At 36.7% G+C, this 11,544-nt stretch overlaps 1 protein-coding gene across 1 annotated transcript; it reads right to left on the bottom strand.

Annotated features, from left to right (window-relative positions):
• Positions 1 to 1,843: 1,843 nt before the first annotated feature.
• LOC132169632 (E3 ubiquitin-protein ligase WAV3-like) lies at positions 1,844 to 10,242 on the bottom strand. The gene is made up of 3 exons (XM_059580634.1): positions 10,168 to 10,242; positions 10,009 to 10,116; positions 1,844 to 3,682 (listed from the first exon to the last, which is right to left on the bottom strand). Exons 1-3 carry the CDS (start codon positions 10,240 to 10,242, stop codon positions 1,844 to 1,846), a joined length of 2,022 nt encoding a protein of 673 aa, XP_059436617.1.
• Positions 10,243 to 11,544: the final 1,302 nt, after the last annotated feature.

Below are 11,544 nucleotides of genomic sequence, written 5' to 3'. Positions count from 1 at the left end.
GGCAGATTCGTGTTCTCCATGAGCTCCCCTGCGTTGGACTGATCTCCACCATTGGCCATCAAGAGAACCACCTCTTCGTATTTTTTCTTAAGATCCTGCAAGTCAGCATTAACGTTGCTCTCGCTATGCCCTTTAGTACGATGATCCTCCAGACAGAGAGACTACTCCCGACGAGACCTCTCAGGGTTCGTCCGCTAACTGTCTTCTACATTCTGGACAGTTGTGTGATGGCTGGCTTGAATTGAACTTGCATCATCCTCGTGATCAGAACCTCGAGGCCTCTTCCCCTTACGAATTTCGGCGCGTCTCTCCTTCTCGCGCCTATCCTCGTGTCTTTTGATCCTCCTCTCTTCCCTCTCTTAATCCCTTTGGCTATTTCGGCTTTCAGCAACCGTGAGAGTAGTGGCGAGATCTTCATTCAGCTTCTGCAAAGCCTTCATGGATTCGGTCATCTGCTTCATGAACCCAGCTAAGTCAGGAGGTGCTCAGTAGCCGCGCGAGGTATGTCAGGTTGAGGCACCGATTGAGAGTGGGAGCGTGTAGTCACCATATCGGAATGATAAGAATTGATCAAAAGAGTTCCCACAGATGGTGCCAAACTGTTGATACACAGTTTTCTGAGATGGTGATGTGGCACACCTTAAGGTGGTGCTGACAACTTCGTGGTCGCTTCAGGCTACACACAGAAAAGAAAAAGCAGGATTAGAGCCCCCGGTGGTGTCCCGGCGGGGGAGGTCCGATGCCTAAGTCAGAAAGTGAGGAAAGAATATTTAAGCAACCAAAGTTTTCAGAGCTAGGATTGCACTTACCTTTGATGGAAATCTGGACTTGTATTTATAGGCATGGAGTTGAATTTGTTCCCCGCACATTTCCGGATTCCTATACCTAAATACCCGTTTCGCAGTTATTTGATAAGGGCAGGAATTCTGGGATAACATGACAAGGTTCTTGTTTGGGTTAGGTAACCTTTTGAATTTGAATAACAGCTTATCCCGCTTATGTAGGGATTGTTTGTTGGTGGATAACTATCTGTGTTGTAGGGAGTTTTTTGAATTGTGAGATATTGATCACTTGGACCAGTTTGAATACTTGCGTATCCTTAGTTGTAAAATGATACTTTTACCCTTGGCTCGACTTATTTGCTTTCGGAGTTTCGTCTCGGATTTGGCATCTGTTATCTCTCGAGGAGTAGTCTCGAATTCTTGTCTGAGACCTCCTCGGGATACGAAGCCTCCTCGGGTAAAGCTTGTCCGAGGCCTTGTCAGGCATTCCATTTGGCTTAGATCGGGTTTGGGACCCGTTGGGCTTTAGGAGCAGATCCATGGCCTAATAGACTTTATTTTTCTACGAAATGAAATGGTTAAATTCCATTTCTAGTAGTAAGAAAGTTGTTGTATAATTAAAAAAAACCCTGGAATGCAATTATATTTTAATAGTGGAATAAAATATAATGAATGGTAAATTGGGGGTAAATGTGAGATAACCGAAGCCCAAACCAATTAAAGCCTATTGGAACTCAAAATAATCAGCTCATTTGTGTATATAATACCTTTTTTTGTCCATATTGTATGGTATATGATGACATCATGAGTTGGTGATTGAAACAATAAAACGTAAATGCAAGAGAAGAGAGCATATATATTGAAACAATTTGAGAAGAAAATATATATGCAAGAAAAAAGTGTATTATTAATTTCTTAATAGAGAAGAAAAGAAAGTAGATGGAATATGTAAAATCAGAAAGCAATTAATTAATTAATTAATTAGCTAGCAACTTGAAATTAAGAATATCATAATATATAATTCATACCACACTATACCTCCTCCTATTATATATTGAGAGTTAGTTAGTTAGTTGCTGTGACTTTGTGACCATGCTAACCATGGTAGGAGTGTCATACCCAAACCCAAACCCAACAAGGCTGTTTTCGTCGCCCCTTGTTGTGGTCCTCTGCAATGAATGTGAGCTCAACCCTGAGAGAACAAACGCCCGTCCACTCTGCCGGTATAATTCTTGGCTTGTCATTCTCTCCCTTATTTCTCTCAGCTCCGCTTCAAGCCTGTTGCAAAGGCAGTCACCTGCTTGGGCCGAGGCTGATGATAACAGACTTGCTCTTGCTTCTGCCAGCGAAGCCTGCGCACCTTCCAGGTTCCCCGCTTCCGCCATCACTTGTGCTTCTCTAATACCCTCTGCCACCATTATACGATTTCGCTGCCTATCAATCTCCACCGACACTACCAAATCTGTAGGACATAAATTCTGTGGTCTCCCTACATACACTCTCTCCCCTTGTACCTCCAACTCTTCACTTGAAACTGAATCTTTGTAAGAACATACAACATCCAACAATGCTGTTTTCTGATTCTCCTCCCTTTCCTTGCTTTCACAATTACTGCTAGTACTAGTACAACACAAGCCTGCTGGAGGAATATTGGAGAGGTCCACAAGAAATTGTTTATCTTCTTCAGCATATAGATTTTCAACCTCAATCACCCCTTGCTGCTGACCCTCATCAGAAAAAATTTTAGAAACGTAACTCCCTGAGTGAATTGATCCAATTCGCAAACCAGGTGACGCTGTCTTGACCATCACTCTAACTTCCTGAGCCACCACACTAAGAAGACCACCAATGCATCTTGCAAATGCATCTTGTATCATAACAATTGACTCAACGAAGGAAAATGTGCCCCCTGCAGATGCATCCGATATAGCATGCATTGCAGTGGAATCATGGTCCAAACCAAACCCAAATGTGTGGACAGGAATAGTTGCCTGCTGCAAGGAATGATTATTATTATTATTATTATTATTAATTGATGCTGGCAGTTCCTTCAAATACTCAGGTGGTGGATTTGATTTCCCGGCCTGGCTGCTGCTTAGAAGAAGAATATTAGAGTTAGTATTATTGTAATTGTCTTTTCCATCAGATAGGAGGATGATGGCAGCAACTGCATTCTGCTCCCGCCTTTCTTCAAGAACCCGGGCACCATTGGTCAGTCCTCCCACAATATCCGTCCCACCATTTGATGCAAGAGAATCGATAGCCTGGACGGCATCTGCACGGCCGGTGTCAGACATCCTTCGGAGAGGAAGGATTCTCCTAGCCCTTGATGAAAAAGCGACTATACTTAGTCGGTCTGATGAAGTCAAGCTATGTATGACAAAGTAGACAGCTCGCTTGAGAAGGGAAAGCTTTGCACCAACCATGCTGCTACTCACGTCAAGCACGGCAACAAGGTCAATGGGTGCACGGGCATCATCATCAACATGAAGAGGAGGTGCGCGGATGCTGACAACAAGAGAGAATGCTGCGGGGGATTTTGAAGCAGCAACAGCAGGGAACTCTGTAAAGGTGGTGAGAGTGAGACCCTGAGGGCCAGATGTGGGAGAGATGGGTGCACGTGGAAGGGGCTCATCGTCTGAGAAGTCATCAAGAGGAAGAGGAAGAGGAACCACGTTAACTACTACTCCTCGAGACCCTCCGGCGCCGTTATTATTGCTACTACTGGGAGCTCGGAAAGGTACGTCTTTCCATTTTGAGCGGCAGATGGGGCAAACTAAATTTCCATGGTCTACATTAACCACAATGCAATTGAAGTGGAAAGAGTGCGAACACTCTGCAGTGAAGATGGCTTGCCCTTGCCCTCTCCTTACTTTATCAAGGCATATGGCGCAAATTTTCTGCACACATAATTTACACATTAATTAATGCTCCATCGTAACCATATATACTGAATTTAAATTACCTCGATCAGCTACTACAAAATACAGAATACACATTTTTTTAAAAGGCATAATAATTGTGACTTTAAAATCACAAACCCAAACAAATTCCTAACTATTAATTAAAACGATAATCAACCCACCGCCCTTTAATATATATATATTTATTTAAAAAAAAAAGATGGATAGACACCTCTAAGTCACACGATATAATAAGAATATAATATGATAAATCAGGTGAAGCCAAAGCCTAACAATAATATCAGAAAGGAAAGGAAAAGCATATTGAAAGACCACTTTGTGAGCATGACTTTAAAGGAAAAGCGTCAGCTTTTACAATGAACAACACAAATCCTTTATCAAAACTATATTGCTATTATTATTATCTTAATATATAGTTTTGAGACAAAACCAATAATATGTATAATGTAGTGGCAACCACGTGCACTTATTCACACGTGTGATATAAAGAAGACAAAGAAAAGAAGTCTTTGCCTTTTGGGCAGGAGGACAAAGAACATATATAATACCACATGATCAGTGCTAAAAAAAAAACATGGGAATCTATAAATACCTTTACCCTCAAAGTTCCATCCTTAAAGATAAAAGTAAAACTACTTGGACATTATTCATTAAGAATGGGGCAAAAAATTGGAAATATATATATATATAAGGACCGGACAACGAACACCAAAGTTTCCAAAAACCCATAAATCAAAGACGAGCATGTTTGGTTGGGGAGAGTAATATTGACGCCTATTATTAACACCAAACACGTTATCTAAAGTCAAACCAAAATCAGAATCATCGTCCAAATAGATCAAAGGGCTCTTTTAATTTTGTAATTCTATAATTGCATTGGGGCAATTTGGTCTGATGAGCAATCCCTATAATTTAATATATAATATAATAACTTATTTAGATCATTGGAGAAACGTGATCTAATTAGATAACACCTATTTGGCAATTTCCCAACGAACCCCCAATAAAATAACACCCTTTTAACACGAATTAGGGACAGAAATACGGTTTTCAAAAGGTAATTCAATCGGTTGGGACCACACTTAATGAAGTGGAGGTCACAAGATCGAATTCCCCTCTCCTCTTGTGCAGGCATGTAAAAAAAAAAAAAAAAAAAGAGAGAAATACGAAAATGAAAAGGGTATTATGGTCAACTAAAATTATAACTGACCCCATTTTCATTTGGGGAGCTTTACGAGGAGGAGGAGATGAATCGGAGGAGGCAAACCTCCGGGAGAGAGACTTCCTAAGCTTGTGCAACACGCTGGCCATTATATGGTTTCATAGAGAGAGATTTCAAAGAAATAATACAGGATCGGAGCGCATAGCTTTTGTGTGTGTTATAGAGAATTAGAAACAGTATAAAAGGGAAGATTACGCTACATTAATTTTCTTTTCTTTTTTATTTTTATTTTCTTTTTGTTACTTTTGAATTTCTTTGGGGAGAGAGTATTTGTACGTACGTGTAGGGGGCAATTTCCAAAAATAGCTCATAATACAGCTGCTTCTACCTACTCCTTGTTTTACTTTTTCTTTTTTCTTTTTTGAAGTGTACTCCTTGTTTTACTTACTTACTTGCCATATAAATAAGAAAAAAATAAGTTTATAAAAGAATTATTTTTAAAAACAAAAAACAAAAAATTATGCTGTTTTGTTTATTGTTTTGGATTTTTTATTTCTAATTTTAGATTGTTTTGCACCTCATTCTCTTTTTTTGTTTTTTGAAAATCAAATTAAATCCTTTTCTCAAATTTCAATTTGATTTTAAAATTTGGATAATATTTATTTCTAGGTTTTACTTTACAGAAAGGGTTAAATGCTAAATACTCCCTAGGGTTTCGTTTTTTTTTTTTTTTTCAAGGGTTTAATTTTTATCACAGGAAGTCTATGTGATTTTAATAACAAACCAAATTAATCATTCCGTCAATTGAGCGTTAGTTGACTTAACGAAAGTCCACGTGAACCAATCAAATATTGACACGTGGCATCTACTTAATTTTTAAAATTTTTTTAAATTAAACAAAAAAAATTTTAAATTAAAAAAAAAATGTATTTTTTTTTAAAAAAAGGAAAAAAAAAAATTTGAAGGTGGCTTGGCCATTTGGGGGTGGCCAATTAGCCATTTGGCCACCCCCTTTGGCCATGCCCATGTGGCCGGATGGGGGTGGCCGAAACCACCCCCAGTGGGTATGGAGCCACCCCCATGGAGCCTAGGGGGTGGCCAAAACCACCTCCTACCACCATTGGGGGTTAGTTTTGGCCACCCCCTAGGCTCCATGGGGTGGCCGAGCCACCCCAAGTACCCATTGGGGGTAGTTTCGGCCACCCCCTTTTGGCCATGGGGGTGGCCTCCTTTGTTAAAAAAAAATAAAATAAAATAATTAAGTACCACGTGTCAACATTTAATTGGTACACATGGACTTTCGTTAAGTCAACTAGCGGAAGAATTAATTTGGTCTATTATCAAAACCACAAAGACCTCCTGTGATAAAAATCAAACTCTAGGGAGAAAAAAATAAAGAAACGAAACCCCAATGGGGTATTTGGTATTTAACCCTTATAGTAATACTAATCCTAAGACTTCTATTCCCTTTTATTCTCTAAAATTAGCCACTTGAGTTTTCAAAAATATCACAAATGGTACCTATGGTAAGCAAATAAACCTACTTGGTACCTCCGTTAAGATTTAGTTAGTTTTTTAACGGAGTGCCACGTCACCCTTACATGTAACGTGGTACCTATGGTTTCATGGCCCCACGTGATGTGATACTTGGGTTTTTAGGTGCCACGTCATATATATATATAAAGGAGAGCTAGGGGTGGCCGGCCACCCATTTGGCTTGGGCTGGTTCGGCCACCCCCAAGGGCCAAATAAAAAAAATAAAAAAAAATTGAGGGTGTGCGATCTTTTCGCGCTTTCTTTTTGTTGCTACTTCTATTCACACAATGTCCTTCCTTGATTCATTGTCCTTTTTGTTAATTGTGGGTGCTATCTCTCTCCTACTCTCTTCTACTTTGTTACATTTTTTGTTTTTGTTATTGCAATCTTGTAGGGGAGTCAAAGCGGGCAGTTAAAACGTTTAACCGCTAATCGCTATAATCGCTTAACTACTAACCACTAACCACATTTTTATATAATATATTTTTATAATTATAATTATAATAATATTTATATATCTAATATAATCAATTGATCATTAATAATTAAATCACATTTTTGTTTTAGATAATTAAATCACAATGATAATGTTCAATGACAATTCAAATACTTTATTTAAGTTAATCATATTATATTATTATTAATCTACAATAATAATATGATTCGTATAATATCAAATTAAGTTATTGACATTAGATTAAACAATGTGTTACTTATAAGCACAATTGAAGTATTAATGCATATTTTTTGAACAACGTTTTCACCATTTTTTGAAAAATAAAAAATAAAAAAATTAACCATTTAAGATAACCCTTATAACCACATATAACGAAATTATTGATTGAGTTGCTAAGCTAAAAATAGAAATTTATAAAGACATAAGTTTGTAATTGAATAAAATATTTTTGAAACTTTATAGTTTATATCTTCTAGCATTTATTTATTTAATTTTTCCATAATGAAAGCAATTGATTGTGGGAAATTCACCAAGCTGACATATTAATGTATTTTTTGAACACTGTTTTGACCATTTTTTAACCATTTTTTGAAAAAAAAAAAAAAAAAAGAAATTGAACGAATTTTTGACCAATTTTAATATTTAAGAATTTTTTTTTTAAAAAAAAAAGTACAAGTAAATGTAAATTTGTGGTCAAATATTTTTGATTTTTCAATATGGGCTCTTTTTATAGCAATTTGGCCCAAGAAGACACTAAAAATACAAAAATACAAAAAAAAATGAGGATAAAAAATGCTATAGTGATAAAAAAATAAATAAAAAATAAAAAATAAAAAAATTTAAAAAAGCCCAAAGAAACCCAATTTTGAAAAAGCGATTATAGCAGGTAGTTACCTATTTTACTAACCGTTAACAGGTGGTTAGTAGCTAACCGCTAACCGCTAGTTGTTGTTATTAAAATTTAATAACCGCTAAGACAGTTACGGTTAGCGATTTTTGTCAATAACCACTAACTGTAATTGCCTTGACACCCCTACAATCCTGATGGATATTGCTCATGGGTTTTTTTGGATGTTGTAATTTGAATTTATCTTCTTCATTTGTTGTTTCCTTTCTATGTTTGGGTCAGTTTTATTTTCAAATTTTGATTACTGGGTTTAATTTGTTCAATTTTGAAAAATGGTTTTCTGAATGTACTTTTCCTCTATTTTATTTATTTGGCGGACATCAGCATGTTCTATTTTTATATTTTGGAATATTTAGCTTAGACTGAAACAAAAACTGAACAAAAAATGTTCAAACTTTTGGGTGTTAATTGTTTCCAATTCTTATCGGCATCTCATTTTTTATGGGTTTTCTGCTTCTGGATCTAGAAATTTTCTATCTTTTTCTCTTTCTCTATCTCTGTAATTTGGGAATTGAGTGCCTGAACTTTCCAAGCTATCAATTGTATAATATATATATATATATATATATATGATATGGCATCCAAAATCCCAGGTACCACGCCACATGTAAGGGTGACGTGCTACTCCGTTAAGAAACTAACAGAATCTTGTCGAAAGTACCAAGTGGATTTATTTGCTTACCATAGGTACTATTTGTGACATTTTTGAAAACTAATGTAGCTATTTGATTTTGGTACAAACCACTGGAAAGGTATTTAACCATAAATTTTAATCCAATATAATTTTAAAAAGCTGCGTCATTTTTTTAGATAAAGGATAGAAGTCTTATCAGTGACAATACTATAGTTTGTGATTGCGTTTAATAAATAAAGCTTTTTAAATAATAAAAAAAAAAACTTTTGGGAAAAAGTTTCATTTTCCTTTTGCCAAAAGTGCGTTTTGGTCATTTTCCTGTTTGAGATTACGTTTAAGAAATAGAACTTTTAAGTCAAAAAGTGTTTTTGGGCAAAAACTTCATTTTTAGGTTTTTGCCAAAAGTGCTTTTTGGCAATTTTTTGGCTTTTTGAATCCTTAAAAATACTTTTAATTTTTTCACCAAATGAATACTTTTTTCTTCAAACGGACTTTTTGAGTGTTAAAAACATTTTCAGACCCCTCAAACGCAATCTCAAATAGGCTTTTAGGCTTTTTGGACCCTTAAAAGTACTTTTAATTCTTTTACCAAACGAGTACTCTTTTCTTCAAATATACTTTTTGAGTGTTATAGGAATCAAGTCATTATATATATATATATATTATTTTGTGTCTTGGGAATGTTTCAAATGTAAGGTTTTAAAGAGTATTGAATGAAGATTGTCCCACATTAGAAAGAGAAAAGATTTTGTTGGCATTTATAAGGCTCAACAAACTCAAGCTATTGAATGAGCTATGACTAGGATACACTCTAGTGCATGTTATAGTATGGTGCGAAGCACCAGACGCACGCACGCATGCGCGTGCGTGGCGTGGGCTGTAGGGCGCATTGATGGTGCACTTGGCACTTAGCATCGAAGCTCGGAGCAATTTGATCATGACCATTCATTTTTGGACAGTTAAGATCGTTCGATCTAGTGATTTAATCTAAACCATAAAATGCTTCTTAAGTAGATCTAGTGGTTGGATCTTCTAGACTATTGCTAGGATTGCTACCATTTGAATATTGATTGCATTAGCATCCATTTATAATTTTGAAATTCATCGAATGGATGTTAAAACTACGTTTTTAAATGGTGAGCTTGAAGAAGAGATTTATGTGCATCAACTTGAGGGATTTGTTTTGCCTAATCAAGAATGAAAAGTTTATAAATTGATTAAATCCCTCTATAGTCTGAAACAAGCTCAAAAACAGTGGCATGAAAAGTTTGATAAAGTTGTGATTGCAAATGGATTTAAAATCCATGATTTTGATAAGTGTGTACATAGTAAGATCTATTAAAATCAATGAGTCATTATATGTTTATATGTTGATGACATGTTGATTTTTGGGACTGATTGTGAGAGTATTGAAAATACCAAGATATTCTTGTCTTCTAGCTTTGACATGAAAGACTTGGGTATTGTTGATGTAATTCTTGGTATTAGAATTAAAAGAAATGTTAGGTTTAGTTTGGCCTTATTTAATGATCAAAATATTTGTTTGCATTTTTTCATTCTTCTTCAAGTGTCGGGTGAAGATTGGATGTTTGTTAGAGTTCTTTACCTTCCCCGTTGGATGGGGCGTCAGAACGAGCTCGTGATGGGACTGAAGGAGTGCTCTTTGGTTTCCTGCCAGGAACCCCATCAAGACAGGATATGTAACAGGAAGTTTCTATTTCCCATCAGAAGTCACATCAGAACGGGACATGTAATGGGAGGCTACTGGTTCCTCGTCAGGAACCTCATCAGAACCAGACATGTAACGAGTAGCTACTGGTTCCTCATCAGGACGGGACATTTAACGGGAGGTTACTGTTTCCTTGTCAGGAACCTCATCAGAACGGGACATGTGACAAGACCAAAGCTAAAGCTACTGTTTTCTCGTTAGAAGGTGTGTTATGACGGGCTCATGACGGGTATTTAGATCTACTTTTTACTCTTTGCATCCTAACGAGGATTAACTCTTGTATGACAAGAATGGCTTAAAATGCAGATTTTGGCCATCCCATTAGAACAGAAGAAAATCCCTGTTAAGACGGAAATAAGTAAAATTTCAGATCTATAAATACTTGTCTCATTTTCTGCAGAACTCTTTGAACCTCTCCATTTCCATTTATGCTCTTCTGAGTTTGGAGGTTCCCGGTGAAGAAAGGGTTGCTATTATCACTCATGGAAGTGATACTCTTTACCGTTTTTTGTACCAAGTGGAGTTCCTAAAAAGATTGAAGCTTCCCAGCACTTGTGGTTTTTATTTTTGATTTCAAACCACACCATACACATCACTCAACCGCAAATAAGTCTACTGAAGGGTCGATAAAGAGATGCACTGCATGAAGGTGGTCACGATGGACACAAGTAGGGAAGCTTGTTGTTCTTACTAAGTCTAGAGGTCCTCCAGGGAATGAGTAGCGTCTAGTCTGTAACTGTGAATCTTCATATAGTGATTTCTTGGGTTTAGCTGTCCCGAAGTGGTTTTTCCCTAGAGGTGCTCAAAAGGTTTTTCACTTCGTCAACTGTTAAGTGCTAAAATATTAATATTTTCAACCCTTAACTTACATGTTTTAATCCTTGAGTTTTAGTTAATTAGGCCATTTTAGTTCATTTTTGTGTTTTCCATACTTTTGTAGGCCTTTGGAAGAAAATGAAGAAAATCTGGAAGATTAGGGCTCAAAAAAAGAAAATGAGAAAAGTTGGATCCCTTGACACTGCGATCGAGCGCAGTACCAGATAAGATAAAGCATGAAGTGGCCACGAGCGATCGAGTGCACAACAGAAGAGGCTCAATCGCAGACGTGCGATTGAGTGCACATGGGTTGCGATTGATTGCACCCATGCACAAGAAACACATCAAAGCTGCAACCAGAATATTAGTATTTCCATATTAGGGTTTTCCAACCCCCAATTGTAATAGGATTAAAACCCTACGAAATTCTTAGGTTTACTAGTTTGTCAAGAACTTCTAAAGCCTATAAATAGACCCTTATGCCTCTAGAATAGGGAGACTTTCAAAGGAGAAGAATTGGAGCTCTTCAAGTTCAAGTCTCGGGTTTATTCTTTTCCTTTCTTTTATTTTATTTTATGAAGATGTTTAACATCAACT

The sequence above is a fragment of the Corylus avellana genome, chromosome ca2 (genome assembly GCF_901000735.1).
Source record: "Corylus avellana chromosome ca2, CavTom2PMs-1.0".
In the NCBI taxonomy this organism is placed as follows: Eukaryota; Viridiplantae; Streptophyta; class Magnoliopsida; order Fagales; family Betulaceae; genus Corylus; species Corylus avellana.
This window is presented reverse-complemented; position numbering and strand designations above follow the sequence as displayed.